Source organism: Rhinoraja longicauda, chromosome 1 (assembly GCF_053455715.1).
Source record: "Rhinoraja longicauda isolate Sanriku21f chromosome 1, sRhiLon1.1, whole genome shotgun sequence".
Lineage (NCBI taxonomy): Eukaryota > Metazoa > Chordata > Chondrichthyes > Rajiformes > Arhynchobatidae > Rhinoraja > Rhinoraja longicauda.
Genome location: NC_135953.1, coordinates 39,188,128 through 39,206,763, shown reverse-complemented (window position 1 = coordinate 39,206,763; position 18,636 = coordinate 39,188,128). Strand labels below are relative to the sequence as shown.

Genomic DNA, 18,636 nt, shown 5'->3' with positions numbered 1-18,636 from the left:
GAACGAGGGAGGCATCAGACCATCCTGGAGTCTTGTTTGCTGCCAGAGAATCTCCCATCTGTCCCCCTCACTAACGAGTCTCCTAGCACTATGGCTTTGCCTGACTCTTCCCTGCTGTGCCTCAGAGTCAGGCCCTGTCCAACAGACCCAACTGCTGCTGGGTCACACCCCCCTCCCCAACTGTAACCAAAAGGGTATACCTGTGTTGGAGGGGAAGGAGAGGAATTGCCATGGGGGTTTACTGCACTCCCGTTCCTGGTGGCCACCCATCTGTTCTCTGCCTGTACCTCAGGTGTGAGCACCTTACTTCGCATGCAGCCCTTTGTTCTTAGTTTAGCAAATTGGTGTTAAGCAGTCCAGGCAAAACCGAACTTGGGCTTTAGTGAGGGAGTTACTGCTAAATGTCAATTGATACCAATAAACTTGCTATTCAAACTTCTCTTTGGAAGCCCACAGAAATTTCAAAAACTTGCATTAAATCTTTATTTCCATATTTAGGGACAAAAAGACACCACTTATTGTTTCACATTTTGATAAGCAACAAATGACAGAATGTTTGTGGAACATCATAATCTCCAGAAAACATTTAGCTCAAACATTTTTAAAAACAAGTACTTCATATTTCAATACTCACTGATTTTCTAAAATTGGACGCTGCCAATCATCAATCTTTTGCTCCCATTGTTTGTAATGAGCCAAGGAGTAGTGACTTAAAGCAGGAGCAGCTTCACCATGTGTTCCAAAAAAGCGGGTGTACCATCTAGAAACAAAACTCAACTTAAGTAGAAAGTGCAGCAAATTATCCTCAGCTTTCAGTCTCCTTAATGTAATAAACATCCCAATTAATTTGAATTAAAAAAATAAAATTTGGATGGACCACCCACTGAATATTAATTCAACAGCTGAAGGCGTTGACCACGACAGGGTAATTTCTAATTATATCTCCTCTAATGACATACTTTCAACAATTCGATTTAACAAGATATTTTATTAATTGGATAAGAAACAATGAACATCAACTTTTGTGATACATTTAGAATATATGACCACACAAACATACAGATCAGATCTGCAAGTAACGATAACCGGTTCATTTAACGCACTTTAGATTTGATCCAACGCCATTGGAATCTCAAACTAAATTGAGTCTTGTTCAGGGAGGATCATCAACACAATGCTGTCTCTTAAAGATTACATGTTATTTGTCTCCCGGTGTGGGACGAATAAAGGAATATATTATTATATTATTAAGGCGAGTGAAGAGGCAAATGCAGCCATTTGAGTGTTTTATTAATTTTGTTTATGCAAAAGGGAAATAGAGAAACGTTGCTAAACTTCTTAATGACGATAGCCCATTGATACAACAATTGGACAAAGGGGACTGAAAGGCCAAAAATCATACAAGCTGGTCATGTTTTCACAAACAAATGGATACACTGTGTACCCAATTTTGGTTTTCTTACCTTGCGTGGTCCTTTTCTCTCGATCCAAAATAGATCTTGGGCATATCCCATGCAAGACAAAACTCAACAACACCTTGATTTTTTGCTGGAACAGTGCAGGTAGCTGCAACAGCTGCTGCAGTAATTTGTCCTTTCTCTGTTGGTTTACTTTTACCTGGGGACACAAATAAAAAAGAAACACCCAAATTTGCTGTTACATTGGTCAATTCAGAACACTTGTCCTAGCACATTTTAACAAAAACAGCGAATGAATCAACTGACGAGAAAGGTAATTTCAGCGATAACTATTCAAATATTGCTTACAGTGCAATTACCATTTAACACCATTGTGCCAGAGCTACTACACTACAAACTCTCCCAGCTGACTGTGCCTGAACCCCTCTGTCAGTGGATCATCAACTTCCTGACCGACAGGAAGCAGCATGTGAGGCTGGGAAAGCACATCTCGGACCCGCAGACCCTCAGCATAGGAGCACCGCAAGGCTGCGTACTCTCCCCTCTCCTTTACTCTCTCGACACCAACAACTGCACCTCCACAGACTCCTCTGTCAAGCTCCTCAAGTTTGTGGATGACACTACCCTGATTGGACTGATCCAGGATGAGGAGGAATCTGTCTACAGAGGGGAAGTGACACAGCTGGCGTCCTGGTGCCATCGCAACAACCTGGAGCTCAATGCTCTCAAGACAGTGGAACTAATTTCAGACCTTCAAAGAGATCCCCCTCCCCTCCCCCCACTCACCATCAACAACACCATAGTCACATATGTGGAGTCATTTAAGTTCCTTGGAACCATCATCTGCAGGGACCTTAAATGGGGGGCCACCATCGACTCCACAGTCAAAAAGGCCCAACAGAGGATGTACTTCCTGCGGCAACTGAAGAAACACAATCTGCCACAGGCAATGATGGTCCAATTCTATACTGCTATCATTGAGTCCGTCCTCGCCTTCTCCATCATGGTCTGGTTTGGCTCAGCCACCAAGCACGACATCCGGAGGTTGCAACGGATCGTTCGCACAGCTGAGAAGGTTGTTGGCTGCAACCTTCCCCCCATTGACGAACTGTATGCTGCAAGGCCCAGGAAGCGAGCGGGCAAGATCATCTCTGACCCCTCTCACCCTGGCCACAAAGGCCAGGTGCACTTCCCTCTGGAAAGCGACTCCGGACTGTCAAAGCAGCCACAGCCAGACATAAAAACAGCTTTTTTTCCACGAGTAGTAGTACTACTCAATAACCAAAGTCTGCAGTCTCTTTTTTGCTCTGGTTTATTTTCACCCACATGATTAGACCGTAATGTTGTATCCTATTGTTTTGATGTGGTTATGCTTCTTAATTGTTAACTGTATGTTTGTGTTGTCATTTGTGAGCGGAGCACCAAGGCACATTTCTTGTATATGCATACTTGGCCAATAAATTCAGTTTTCGGGAGAAAATTAGATATAGCTCTTAGGGCTAACGGAATCAAGGGATTTGGGGAGAAAGCAGAAATGGGGTACTGATTTAGGATGATCAGCCATGATCATATTGAATGGCGGTGCTGGCTCAAAGATCCAAATGGCCTACTCCTGCACTTATTTTCTATAAATGTAGTGGTTACAAATGCAATTAGAAGTTGGGTATGAAACAGAAAGCCACTTAGTTTCTGACATTACAAGTCTCTTCACCAACTACAATGCACAAGATAGGAGTGATATAACACTCCCCAGATGCCTAGATGAGCAAAACAACACAATCAGCTTGACACCATTCAGGAGAAGGCAACCCACTTGATGAACAACCCATCTGCTTATCTAAACATTGATTCCCTTCACTACTGATGCACCGTAACCAGAGATTGTACCATCTGCAAAACAAATAGTAGTTACTTGCCTTGGTTATTCCTATTGCATCTCCTAAACCCAAAAACTTACTACCATGAAGGAATGGGTAACGTTTCGGGTAGAGTCTGAAGAAGGGTCTCGACCTGAAACGTTACCCATTCCTTCTCTCCAGAGATGCTGCTTGAGTTACTCCAGCTTTTTGTGTCTATCTTCGGTTTAAACCAACATCTGCAGTTCCTTCTTACACAACTTATAACCAAGGACAGGCTAAACAAGCATAAAAGAATACCACCATCAACTGCACTGATGATGTTACGCAAGTATTCTAATTATCAACACTGAAGCTTAATAAATATAACATGTTGAAAAGTTAACTAACCCAATTCAGAGTCACCAAAGACACAGAATGTATAGCAATCATTGTAGACAAAGCAACAAATTGAAAAACCTTGATAGATCGAGCATGTGGGCATAACACCAGCAGGTGAATGTCTAAGCAGTTAAACAATGTCATCCATTTCAGAGCACAAGGATACCTTCATTTATATTCCATTGATAAAATGCAAGAAACAGTGGAGGTCCACTCCTTTCGCGTTCTAGCCAATAAATTGCTAACATATAGCAGAGGTTACACAGAAGAAACGTATGGATTAAATCTATAGCTCCCTGAAAGTGGCAACCCAAGTAAATAGAGTGGTAAAGGCAGTGCATTGTATGCTTGCCCTCATTGGTCGAGTCTTTCAGAATAAGAGCCAGGATGTCACGTTGCAGCTTTGTAGGTGTTCAGTTCAGTTGAAGCTGAAGTTGTGTGTACAGTTAAGTTGGAGTTGTGTGTTCAGTTCTGGTTGCACAATTACAGGAAGGATGTGGAGCTATTGGAGAGAATGTAGAGGTGGTTTACCAGAGTGTTGCTTAGATGAGAGGGTATTAGCTACAGGATAGACTTGAATTGAGATTTAGTTTAGCTTCGTTTCGTGTCATGTGTACCGAGGTACAGTGAAAAGTGTTTTCTCTGGAAGGTTGGTGGTTGCGAAATATATAAAATTACATGGGGCATAGATGGGGTAGACAGTCAGAAATTGCTCAAAAAACTTGCTCAAAACTAATAAAAGCAATTGTGTATGTGATTATAAGCAAATATTACTGAAGGTCTGAAAAAATGCTATATTTAGTACAAAATGGACATAATTGAAACAATAATGAACATGTTATTAAAGTTTCAGTATGCTCATTTTGAGCCATTTACAAATGCACAATAACTAATATTCTTTAAATGGAAGAAAGATTTCAAAAAGAATTGAAGCAAAAAAAAAATCAAGGACATTGATATAAAGTACTTACCTAGTGGAGAATCTAATTTCCCATCCTGGAGCAGATCCGTCCAAATTTCTTGTCCCATGTCATTCGGATTAAAATCAGTCTGATGACTAATCGTTGCACTTTCCTGTTTAAAGAAGAAAACTGATTCAAACCACATTTATAACGCAATCCTATACAAAGATAACATTCAAGTAATAAATACAGCGCCCTCCATAATGTTTGGGACAGACCTATCATTTATTTATTTGCCTCTGTACTCCACAATTTGAGATTTGCAATAGAAAAAAAAATCACATAGGCTTAAAGTGCACATTGTCAGATTTTAATAAAGGCCATTTTTTATACATTTTGGTGTCACCATGTAGAACTTACAGCAGTGTTTATACATAGTCCCCCCATTTCAGGGCACCATAATGTTTGGGACACAGCAATGTCATGCAAATGAAAGTAGTCATGTTTAGTATTTTGTTGCATATCTTTTGCATGCAATGACTGCTTGAAATCTGCGATTCATGGACATCACCAGTTGCTGGGTGTCTTCTCTGGTGATGCTCTGCCAGGCCTGTATTGCAGCCATCTTTAGCTTATGCTTGTTTTGGGGGCTAGTCCCCTTCAGTTTTCTCTTCAGCATATAAAAGGCATGCTCAATTGGGTTCAGATCAGGTGATTGACTTGGCCACTCAAGAATTGACTGTTTTTTAGCTTTGAAAAACTCCTTTGTCGCTTTAGCAGTATGTTTGGGATCATTGTCTTGCTGTAGAATGAACTGCCGGCCAATGTGTTTTGAGGCATTTGTTTGAAGTTGAGCAGATAGGATGTGTCTATACACTTCAGAATTCATTATGCTACTACCATCAATGAAGATAAGCGAGTCAGTACCTTCAACAGCCATACATGCTCAGGCCATAACACCCCCACCACCATGTTTCACAGATGAGGTGGTATGCTTTGGATCTTGGGAAGGTCCTTTTCTCCTCCATACTTTGCTCTTGCCATCACTCTGATATAAGTTAATCTTCGTCTCATCTATCCACAAGACCTTTTTCCAGAACTGTGGTTGCTCTTTTAAATACTTAGAAACATAGAAAATAGGTGCAGGAGGAGGCCATTCGGCCCTTCGAGCCAGCACTGCCATCCATTGTGATCATGGCTGATTGTCAACTATCAATAACCCGTGCCTGCCTTCTCCCCATGTCCCTTGATTCCACTAGCCCCTAGAGCTCTATCTAACTTCTTGGCAAACTGTAACCTGGACATCCTATTTTTGCAGCTAATCAGTGGTTTGCATCTTGCAGTGGAGCCTCTGTATATCTGTTCATGAAGTCTTCTGCGGACAGTGGTCATTGACAAATCCACACCTGACTCCTGAAGAGTGTTTCTGATCTGTCGGACAGGTCTTTGAGGATTTTTCTTTATTATAGAGAAAATTCTTCTATCATCAGCTGTGGAGGTCTTCCTTGGCCTGCCAGTCCCTTTGCGATTAGTAAGCTCACCAGTGTTCTCTTAATGGTGTTCCAAACAGTTAATTTTGGTAAGCCGAATGTTTGGCTGATGTCTCTAACAGTTTTATTCTTCTTTCTCAGTCTCATGACTTCTTTGCCTTTCATTGGCACAACTATGGTCCTCATGTTGATAAACAGCAATAAAAGTTTCCAAAGGCGATGGAAAGACTAGGTGCTGATAGCTCTCTTACCCCTGCCATGTGTCTCAAACATTATGGTGCCCTGAAATGGGGAGACACACACACTATGTATAAACGCAACTGTTCGCTGTTCTCTCTCTCTCTCGCTGTTCTCTCTCTCTCTCGTTGTTCTCTCTCTCTCTCGCTGTTCTCTCTCTCTATCGCTGTTCTCTCTCTCTCTCGCTGTTCTCTCTCTCTCTCGCTGTTCTCTCTCTCTCTCGCTGTTCTCTCTCTCTCTCGCTGTTCTCTCTCTCTCTCTCGCTGTTCTCTCTCTCTCTCGCTGTTCTCTCTCTCTCTCGCTGTTCTCTCTCTCGCTGTTCTCACTCTCTCTCGCTGTTCTCTCTCTCTCGCTGTTCTCTCTCTCTCTCGCTGTTCTCTCTCTCTCTCGCTGTTCTCTCTCTCTCTCGCTGTTCTCTCTCTCTCTCGCTGTTCTCTCTCTCTCGCTGTTCTCTCTCTCTCGCTGTTCTCTCTCTCTCTCGCTGTTCTCTCTCTCTCGCTGTTCTCTCTCTCTCTCGCTGTTCTCTCTCTCTCGCTGTTCTCTCTCTCTCTCTCGCTGTTCTCTCTCTCTCGCTGTTCTCTCTCTCGCTGTTCTCTCTCTCTCGCTGTTCTCTCTCTCTCTCGCTGTTCTCTCTCTCTCTCGCTGTTCTCTCTCTCTCTCGCTGTTCTCTCTCTCTCGCTGTTCTCTCTCTCTCTCGCTGTTCTCTCTCTCTCTCGCTGTTCTCTCTCTCTCTCTCGCTGTTCTCTCTCTCTCTCTCTCTCTCTCTCTCCCTCTCCCTCTCCCCCTCTCCCTCTCTCCCTCTCTCTCCCTCTCTCTCGCTCTCTCTCTCGCGCTCTCTCACGCTCTCTCTCGCTCTCTCTCGCTTCTACTTCAAAAGGTGGCTACAGAAATCTGAATATAGAAAGCTAGATTTGCATTATCTAGCATCTGTTTTGATCCCGGGAAACAAAAAATGTTTCACAGCCAATTATACAATCTACAAATTCTCAGTTACTGATATAGGAAGATATACAATGTTCACACTACAACCTTCCACAAATAGCAATATGAAAATAACCACACTAAATTTGGCTATCCTTTCAAATTAAACCACAGTTTAAGAATAAGGGATAGGCCATTTAGAACGGAGATGAGGAAAAACTTTTTCAGTCAGAGAGCTGTGAATCTGTGGAATTCTCTGCCTCAGAAGGCAGTGGAGGCCAATTCTCTGAATGCATTCAAGAGAGAGCTAGATAGAGCTCTTTAGGATAGCAGAGTCAGGGGATATGGGGAGAAGGCAGGAACGGGGTACTGATTGAGAATAATCAGCCATGATCACATTGAATGGCCTACTCCTGCATCTATTGTCTATAAATCAGATACTTATTAAACAGCAGAGCAGGCTTGATGGGCTAATGGCCTACTCGTGTTTCCAACTTACAAGTTTGTATTGTCAGACTACAGAGATTCTTCAAATACCTGGAGACGAGCCAAACATGGATGATTACTTGGGAAAGCCAACAAATTAGCAATGTGAAAGCCAAAAAAAAGCCAACATTCTCACATTCATCAACCACTCTAAAGACTGATTGCTTTCAACAATGCAAACAAATTCAGAGACTTGGTATCCTTCTTAGGCCCCCTCATGACTGACCATGGGTGATGCATCCTAGTTGGCTGCTTGCTCCACACCTCGGCTAGAGCAGCGTCGCTTGTGGCTGAAGAGACCAATGCGGGCGTGACAGTCTCGGTCGCAAAGGTCACATTTGTGTGTGGTCTCTAGTCTGTTGAAGTTGCTGCGCTCCTTTCTGCGTGCCTGCTTGTCTGCCGCTGTGTTCATCAGTTTCTCTTCCCCGTTTTGAGATGTTGGTTCAGGGTACCTCTCCACCTCGTACGGTCAGCTGCAAGGCTCTCCCGGGACTCCACATCCACGTCGAGCGCCTTCAAATCTCTCTTGCAGACATCCTTGTAACGTAGCTGGGGGCGGCCGATGGTTCTCCTCCCAGATGTCAGCTCTCCATAGAGGATGTCTTTTGGAATACGGCCATCCTCCATGCAGGTGCCACCGCAGCCTGGGCTATCTGAGTAGAGTGTACATACTCGGAAGGCCAGCGGGAGACAGAATCTCAGCGTTGGACACTCTGTCTTGCCAGGATATACCCAGGATACGGCGGATGCTTCTAAGGTGGAAGGTGTTGAGTCTTTTCTCCAGTCTGGCACTTGTAGTCCATGTCTCACTGCCGTCCAGCAGCGTGCTGTTGACACAGGTGTTGTAGACTGCTATCTTTGTCTTCACTGTCAGCTTTGGATTGGTCCACACTTGAGTTGTGCGGCGAGCGAGAGTTGTAGCTGCCTTCCCGATCCTCTTGTCAATCTGTGTCCACGGAGAGGTTGTCGGTGATGGTGGAGCCGAGGTACGTGAACTGATGGACCTTGGTATCCAGGGACATGAATACAGTAGCATAGTGGTTACATCCTTAATGTAATCTAAAAGCCTGGACTAAGGAATTCACGAAACAAAAATTTGGAGAACGTGCAAACTTTACACATACAGCACCCGAGGTCAGGATCGAACCCGGTCCTTTTGTGTTGCGTGGCAGTAGCTCTACTAGCTGCACCATTGTGCTGCCCTAGGCAACATGAAGTGTAGATAGAGACAATGGAAGGAAGATTGGTATGTGATGGACTGGGCTACATCTACAGTTCCCTGCAATTTCTTATTGACTTGGGTAGAGCTGTTCCCAAACCAAGCTCTGATGCAACCTGACAGAATGTGTTCAATTGTGCATCTGTGGAAGTTTGTAGAAATTATTCGGAAAATGCCAAATGTCCTCAATCTCGTCAGGAAGTAGAGGCTTCTTGGCTGTCAAATCAATGTGTTTGGTCCACATCACATTGTTAGTAATATTAAAGCCAAGGAATGTTGCAAGCGCAAGAGATCATTTGATCGCTGTTGCCACCTCATCAGAACAACCATACACTAAAGCCATCTCCTCTTCTCTCCATAGTTGCTCTTCTTCTGCTTCACTATTTATTAAATTTTGTCCTGTGGGTTATATGAACCAGACTCCAAAATACTATTTGAATTTTCCCAAACCATTGCGTTGGTGTCCATTTTAAATTACTGTCATTGACTCTATATAACAGTGGAGGTCTAGATGTTATCCAGGCTAAAATGATAGATTCATTTAAGAAAAGGTTTAATAAAAATTCAAGATTGTTGCCAAATGTTATCCTGAATGCTGGAAGGGTAATATTATGTAACTTACTCACCGTGTGTTTTGCTGAAATTGCCATTGTATAACCATTTACAGGAGTGCAGTGATGCAACAACACTCCTGAAATGCTCTCTTCTTTATCCAAATGGAACGGTTCATTCCAGTGACCCCCTCTCTGATCATCTTTGGTCCCAGTACCATTCCTCAGAGTAAACATAAGGGAGACTTCTAGGTCATGTTCATTTTGGTTTTCAATTTCCCATACAAAGACTCCAACTGGCAAACTAGTGTCCTGAGGGGCAAGGGACATTGAAGTTAAGTGCATTGCATCGCTTTTTCTATACCATTTACTTTGCAAAAATACAATTTCATTTGACAATAGAGGGGGGGGGGGAAGCAATGTAGATCAGGATAATACAGCATTTTCAAGCAAAGTCAGATTTAGCCCTAAGAGCTAAATCTAACTCTTGATAGGACAAAGGAAATTGTCATAACCAAGGAAAGGGTAGGGAATAAGATTGGCTCAATTAGATCGTCAATAGCACAGTTTAGGAATAATTTCCTTTTTGTCAGAATAAAGTAATCAAAAGGTCATGAAATAGTAGAATTAGGCAATTCGGCCCATAAAGTCAACTCCACCATTCAATCATGGCTGATCTATCTCTCCCTCCTAACCCCATTCTCCTGCCTTCTCCCCATAACCTCTGACACATGTACTAATCAAGAATCTATCTATCTCAGCCTTAAAAATATCCACTAACTTGGCCTCCACAACCTTCTGTGGTAAAGAAATCCAAAGATTCACCACCCTCTGACTAAAGAAATTTCTCCTCATCTCCTTCCTAAAAGAACGACCTTTAATTCTGAGTTTATGACCTCTAGTCCTAGACTCTCCCACTAGTGGAAACATTCTCTCCACATCCACTCTATCCAAGTAATGTTCAGAGATGAGATCAGACTGAGAATAATTATTTCCCCCCCATATTCATGATGCCTCCTTTAACTCAAAATATATCACTGGGAACATCAGAAAGACTTATGGCGAAAACACTGGGTTGTCTAATTCAGTCACAGGACATTGTTGGGAAGTGCTGCAAAGAAAGAATAAATATTGTTGGAGATGACATTTTGCAGTTTTAAGTGAGTAAAAAGCTGACAGAGTTTGACACAAAATTCTGATATCCACCCTGCAAATCATAACCCTTTGAGTGATTTCTGGAAAGGGATAAAAATGCAAATTCAATGTTCAACTCAAAACTCATTACATCTTTGTCCAATATAGCCCACAACACTGAAGATAACCTGGTTAAAGGCAATGGAGACTGCAACTAATCATCTTGCAGGTATTTATTTTTGGTCATCCTTTTTCACCCAACCTTATTTTTCTTTGCAATTTATCGTTAGAGGCACTAACCACGAGTGGATCTGTTCTTGCTACAACTAAGCTAAAACTTCTGCAATTCGATCTATGCCTTCACTCTCTCAGGTCTCCATCAGCCAAGTGCTATGGATATAGAGCCAAATTTCATATGAACATCAATACGTTTTATCATCTTCAAAAGACCCAAATTCCCAAAGTAGGCTTTTGCTCAACAAAATTGCAAATTAGCACCTATCATCAAACCCCACTTCCAGCTTTAACTATTTTAATATTCTACTAGCTTCGGCTCATCCAAAACTCTGATGTCTTTGAGCTAAACCACACTGAAATTTTTATTTCTCACACTTATCCTTTCCCCACCTATCCCAACTCCTAATGTCCAGCATCTTTCAGTAAAAATAGTATCTCCATGATACTCAATCGTTCTTACCTCAGAACATTCCAATCCCACAACTTGGTCACTGTTGTAATGTGAATTTTCAACCAATTTGCACACAGCAAATGACCATGCTAATAACCAGATATTCAGGGCATTGGCATTACATTCAGCTTAAAAGCACAGCACTTTCTGATGTACATGGACAAAACAGTCTCATACTACTGCTGAAGTGAGAGCCTCAAAGGCATCATAACCTTTCTATGAAGTAAACAAATGAAAATAACAGACAAAGGAGAATCAAAAGAACCACAATTAAAAACCCAATAAAAATTATACTTAATTTTCATACAAAAATAGTAACAAACAGTTGAAAAAAAATCTAGATTTGTAGATAGTTATATTTGCTTTCAAAGCAATGTATAGGGAGTGTTCCAATGCTTCATTACTGCAGTGATAGTTTTCAATGAGATCATGAGACTTTTGCTAGATAGATTCCTTAATCATTAACCACATCAAAGTATTCAATAATAATGCAGATGCTGAAAATGTGAAGTAAAAAGTGCTGAAAATATTCTGCACTGTCATCACCACAAAGTCAAACTATTAACCACATCCAAGGCAGCATGAAAGGTCAACCCAAAGGTTTAGAAAAGAAAAAAACATTCTCAAAGCCTAGTCATTAAAAAATGTAAATGTTAAGTTAAAAGAAAGACCTATGTGTATGCAAATCAGTGCAGCAGGCCAGTTAGAAATAGATTTCAATAATTTATTTTCAAATACACATAACATTCAGTAAATGTCAGCTAACATCTATATGTCTCCTTTCACATTAAAGGTTTATTGATCTTTCAAAATTCACATTGGAAACTTAAAATTCTGACAATATTATAGTACTAACCATATAATTGTGAGGAATAATTGGAGATATCTGCCGACATGTCAGCGTTACATTTTGTCCAGGAAGATTGTAAATTGTCCAAGCACGTGGATAAAGGGCGTGATAAAAGGCATACTCTCCACAGTATCCCCAATTCCAACTCTGGAGCTTGTGCGGCCTCTCAACTGAAAGGACTTGTTGATAAACAGTCTTTCCATTCTTTCTTATGCAAACAGTAAACTGGAAATACAATGAAAGGTCAGTTTAAAAGTCACCATGCTAGAAAATTAGTTACCAAACTAACAAAGGTTTTAAACACAGATGTTCCAGAGGTCATCACATAGCTTTAGGATGTCTGTTTGCAGTTCAAACTTGTCCTTCTAATGAGAAGGCTGTTATTCTATTATCAATACTTACCAAAAGCAAAGAGTGTAGGAGCCATGTGTGTTTGGACTGGCTGCTGTTAAAATATTATATTATTTTATCTAGATACATCTTACTGTATTATTTTGGACACTTGGGGGCTGGCGTTAGATGAATACATATATGGGCTAAACATCAGCTAAATTAGAGCCACATGCAGCTGAATACTTGCCTGAGCAAGTGTAACAGGTTTTTAGACCAAAACAAACAACTCAGGGATCATCTGTTAGAGCTCATGATAGGACCAATCTAATTCAACACTCTCCTCAAAGGCAAAAAGCAAAGACTCATGAGCAAAAGGGTGTGCAGGGGCATGTTCGCATTACCCCCTCCCCTCCCCCTGAACAATATGATGGAAACCACAGTGATATCTATAACCTAATTCAGAAGCAAAATGATATCACTGTTCTTCTGGCTCAAAATCTTTCTGCTACTCTACCATCCAGAGACATTCCTGTTTATGATGGTGATCCTTTGTAGTATGAAATTTTCATCAAGATATTTGAGAGAGGAGTGGAAAGAAAGACTAATGATAACAATGACCGCTTACATTTTCTAGAACAATATACAAGAGGTCAAGCAAAAGACTTAGTCCGCAGCCGTCAACACTTACCTCTAGCCCAGGGCTATCCAAAGACAAATAAGCTGCTTAAAGAGCATTTTGGTAATGAAGATAAGATTGCCACTGCATATATGGTCAAGGCATTGGCCTGGTCAGTGATCAGATCAGATGTGAAGGCATTGCAAGCATTTTCACTGTTCCTTAGAGGTTGTTGCAATGCAAAGGAACATCTCACCAATATGGAGGAAATGAATGTCGCTTCCAATATGAAGACTATCCTTCTAAAACTGCCTTACAAGCTCAGAGACCGGTGGAGGGATAAGGCATATAAGCTACAAGAAAAGCTTGGACCGAGCTAAATTTTCTGACCTGGTAGGCCTCAGAGAAACAAGTGAAGATACCATCAGATCCACTTTTTGGAAACATCCAGGAAGCCAAGCCAGTTGCAACTGTCAAAAGCTCTACTTTTGCAAAGGCAAGAGAAAGGCAGCAACTAAAAGGAAGCAGTTTTGTAACAACTGCAAAACCTGTAGAAGCACAGGTGCAAGACAATCTAACAACAAAGGGAATGAAAAGAGACATATCTACCGCCAAGCCACAAGGTTCTTGTTTGTTCTGTAATAAAAGTGGACACCATTGTCCACAGATCAAGAAAAAGGAGCACAAAGAAAAGATAGACTTCTTAAAGAAGAAGGGAGTCTGCTTTGGATGTTTGAAAATAGGTTACATGAGCAAAGACTGCAAGAGTCATTTGGCTTGTGACGTGTGCAACTAAAATCATCCTGAAATACTTCACATTGAACAAAAGGACAAAGAAACGAAACTAGAACCAACAGAACAGAATGAAAAGTCAATTGCGAGTGATACTGTTCTCTCATCTCAAATGTGTGGGCATATTGGGGCCAGTGATGAAACCTGCATCTTCTCTATTGTACCAGTACAAGAAAAGTGCCACAAGGGGAGTACAGTGTTGCAAACATAGGTATTTTTGGATCATGGAAGTTCATCTACCTTCTGCACAGAAAGCTTGATGAGAAGGCTGAACATTGCAGGATCAAAGACCAAAATTCTCTTGCTTACCATGAACCAAGTGAAGCCTGTGATCAGTCGTCATATCTCAGGTTTGGAAATATCTAGTCTGGACAAAGACGATTTTATTCAACTATCTGATGTGTTCACACACAAGACCATGCCTGTTTCTCAGCAAAACATTCACAGAAATGATTGACAATGGTTATGCTGAAAGGGTACCAGTGGACCAGCTGAATCAAAGTGACAGAAAACTCTGGTAGACTCTTCACACCCCTGCAACAGTCTGTTCGAACTCCTTCCATCGGGCAGACGATACAAGGCCTTCTACGCCCGCACCTCCAGACTCAGGAACAGCTTCATCCCCAGGGCCATAGCTGCTATGAACCGGTCCTGCTGAACAACGCATAGATCAACTTGCACTTTACCCTGTCTAAAACTGTTACAATTGTTTCGTTGGGTTGCTGTTGTCTAAATTACTTAAATTATTGCATCGTATGGGAGGTGCATTCCAAATCTCGTTGTACCCCTGGGTACAATGACAATAAAGATATATTGTATTGTATTGTATTGTACATCTCTCATCACGGGGTGTATCACTCAAAGAAAGGAATAAGGGTGGTCTTTGACTGCGGTGCAGTCTTCAAAGGAACATCACTTAACTGCCAACTTTTGCAGGGTCCAGACCTAACCAACTCACTCATTGGAGTTCTCATCAGATTCAGACAAGAACCGGTTGCTTTGATGGTTGACATCAAGGTAATGTTTCATCAGATCAAGGTATCAGAAAAGCATGTTGACTATCTACGATTTCTGTGGTGTACCGATGGTGATGTGCAGCAAGATCTTCTTGAATACCGGATGAAGGTACATATTTTTGGAGCCGTGTCGTTACCAAGTTGTGCAAACGTTGCATTAAGGAAAACTGCTGAGAACAACAAAGCTCACTTTCCAGCAGAAGTGACAAACACGGTAAAGAACAATTTCTATGTAGATGATTGTTTAAAATCCATGCCTTCAGAACAGGAACCAGTTCAGATGGTAAAAGACCTGACTGCAATCTGCCAAATGGGAAGATTCATGCTGTCAAAATGGATCAGCAACAGCCGTACTGTATTAGCATCCATTCCTCAAGAAAGCAGAACCAAAGAGATCAAGGAGTTAGACTTCGACAAAGACAATCTGCCAATGGAAAGAGCACTGGGATTGCTCTGGTGCGTTGAAACAGATGTGTTAAAGTTCAGAATTGCTGCACAAGACCGACCATACACTAGACGTGGCAACTAGTCCATGGTCGGCTCTATACACGACCCTTTAGGATTTCTAGCACCATTTATTCTGCCAGCCAAGTTGATTATGCAGGAACTCTGCAAGGAAAAACTTGGTTGGGATGAAAATATACCCCAAACCTTCTCTCAGCGATGGACAGGATAGCTAGCAGATCTCAACAAGATTGCGGAGTTTAAAGTGGACCGGTGTATGAAGCCCACAAGCTTTGGTCAAATCAGATATGCACAGCTGCACCACTTTTCAGACCCCAGCGAAAGTGGCTATGGTACTGTTTCATATCTAAGACTGGAAAACAATTGCAAAGAAGTGCATGTTACATTCATAATGGGAAAATTCAAAGTGGGGCCATTAAAACAGATGACAATTCCCAGAATGGAGCTTACAGCTGCAGTCCTAGCTGTCAGAGTTGACACTGCGAAAAACTGGACAACTGGACAAATCCATCTTCTGGACCGATAGCACAACGGTGCTTAAGTAAATCAACAACAAAACCAAATGCTTTAAAACATTTGTCGAAACAGGATCTCTTATGTAAGGAATGCTACCGATGTATTACAATGGAGATATGTTAGCACAAAGGAAAATCCTGCAGATGAAGTCTCTTGAGCAGTGTTTCTCAACCTTTTTACCTTTGCGGAACCCTTGAAATAATTTTCATGTCTCAGGGAACCCCTACATAAAAATTCGTCAGGTATAGCTCCTGTCCACTGACCACTAAAGGCCGTTTCACGCTGGTGCCGTATAGACATCGCTAAATATATTCCCTATGATAATTATACTTTTAAATGATACACCAGGTTAAAGACTTTATTATAATACCCAAGAATTTTCCAAGAATATGCCGTACATGTATAAAAAAATTACAAATATGAAATTAAACACAAAAATGACTCAAAAATGCATTTACATATGATTAGCAAGGATGTGCATTTCTGCTCTACATTGGTTCTAGTCCTGGGGAAAACAAACCCACATATGACCACTAATTGCAGTAATTTAGAGTATAATGTCATCTTGCTTATTGAAGTACATATTGAAGTACTTGTTGAAGTAAATTCGCACATTAATTGATAATCAGACCAAAAAGGTGGTAATTGACTTTTCTGCTGTGTTTTATATTTTAACCAGTCTAAATAAATTAATATAGCTATATAATCTTGCGCTTAAATTTAATATTTACTAATTTCTGTTCTACCACTGATTTTCTGGCACTCTTGGTTCCAGAGCTTTGCTGGTTTATCCATTTTAACTGACCAAAGGAAGTCACGGCCTCCAAGAGGGGTACAACAGTACCAGAACTGTCCATCTAGGCTGCTGGGGGGGGCCGAGATACCGGCCTGCAAAGCAAGCCAAGGAAGTCGGATATGGGGATAGATGTGCTGGCTCCAGCTGGACTGGAGTTCCAGAGCCCCAGCCGCAGGTTGCAAATTCAACCCACCGATCGGCCGTGGAAGTCCCGATGAGGTTGAGATTGGCTGCCTTGCCCAGCTTAGGTGCCAAATTTTTGGGAAGACTTCCAGGACAGGGGGTTTTCAAGTGGGTTCTCGTAATTTTGTCCAGATTTAAGGAGGTGCCAGATCACCATTTGATGGAAAATCGGTGGCGGGCCTGTACTGAATAAATAACCGAGAATTTCCATCCAATCTTTTCAGATTTGCATGCAATACTCAACTTTTTTAAAGTGCATTTGATCTGGCTTGAAATGATTAGTGGCTATTTCTCGCAGAACACCTAGCAACCTCTAGCAGAACCCTAGTGTTCCGGGTAACCCCGGTTGAGAAACGCTGCTCTAGAGGACTAACAGCAGACCGCTTCTTAAGCTGTAAAAGATGGATCAAAGGACCAGAATTTCTCTGTAAGCCAGACAGAGAATGGCCAAAACCTCACTTGGAATCTGCAATCTCTGCTAATGATCCAGAAATCAAGCAAGACATCACAATGAACGTCATTGTCCAAAATCCATTGAATCCCACAAACTCTCTGATCACCCATTTCTCATCATGGTGGAATCTGAAGACTGCCGTAGCTTGGCTTCTTAAAGTAAAGACAACACTCTTGCAGCTGACTCGAAGGGGAAAGGAAATTCAGACTGGTGTGAGTAGCCTTCAAAAAGATCCTGGCTAACTGAAAGAAAAGGTTGAATAGGAGATGCAAGTCTTTAAAGCAGCACTCCGCGGACAATGTTTATGTCCTGAAGATCTTTCCCAAGCTGAAAGCGCAATCATCTCTTTCAGTCAAATACTCAAAGAATAACTATCAGTACTAGAAGCTGATAGTAATGGTATTAAAAAGCTTTGCTCCAGGTGACATTGTCGTGGTGGCTAATTCCACTGCTCCACAAGGCTCATGGGCAGAATATTGGAGACCATACCAGATGCACAAGGTCTTGTGCGCACTGTTCGACTTCAGACTAAGAGCAACATCTTGGAAAGACTGATAACAAAGATATGTCTGCTCCTAGAAGCTGACAACTGAGTACAGCAAAGACTAGTGGCCTTAAAGATTGAAGAATCACTAAAGTAGATTAGACGTCAACACATAGTCCACGCCTTTCTTTTAGATTATGTGTAAAGTTTTATAGCTCCTTTTAATGTTTATTGGTAATTGTTTTGTTATATACATAAGAGCAATTAGGGGCCGGCATGTAGGAGCCATTTGTGTTTGGACTGGCTGCTGCGAGCATATTATATTATTTTGTCTAGATATATCTTACCGTATTATTTTGGACACTTGGGGGCTGTCGTTAAATGAATACATATATGGGCACAACAGACTGGGAGGAGCCAGAACAAGGTGGTATATCTGTGGACACAGGGACTGGGAGGAGTTAGACACAGTGAGGGAGAGGATACAGTTCTTACCAGGCCTACAACGAGAGCTGTAAGCAGACAGGGGGAACAGAGCAGCCAGCTATGACTTGAATCCAAGATAAGTACAGCCTGGTATGTTCATCTCTTTGTTTGTACAACTACTTCAATAAACAACTAATTAAACTGGAAAAACGACTCGAAGATCTTTCTGTTGGATTTGCATTAAGATCACTCCGAATCCCTGTATAGCAATGGCAATTAAAAAAGAGTTTACAGGAAAAAACTGAGGTCGCCATTACAAGACTAAATATTTGTTTAATTAAACTCCTACAGGAGCTGTAAACTATTGATGCCATCCAAAAACAAAAAGATACTAGAGATTACATTTTTGTTCCTTGCTTTCC

At 41.6% G+C, this 18,636-nt stretch overlaps 1 protein-coding gene across 1 annotated transcript in view; it reads right to left on the bottom strand.

Moving 5' to 3' along the window:
- The window catches only part of gba2 (glucosidase, beta (bile acid) 2), a 57,379-nt gene that overhangs the window by 28,021 nt on the left and 10,722 nt on the right, over positions 1–18,636 (bottom strand). Inside the window, exons 4-8 of the mRNA XM_078409874.1 lie at positions 12,140–12,358; positions 9,537–9,773; positions 4,627–4,729; positions 1,464–1,617; positions 635–760 (exon numbers count right to left, since the gene is read on the bottom strand). Of these exons, the coding sequence (XP_078266000.1) occupies positions 635–760; positions 1,464–1,617; positions 4,627–4,729; positions 9,537–9,773; positions 12,140–12,358 (839 nt within the window). The remainder of the gene's footprint in view (positions 1–634; positions 761–1,463; positions 1,618–4,626; positions 4,730–9,536; positions 9,774–12,139; positions 12,359–18,636) is intronic.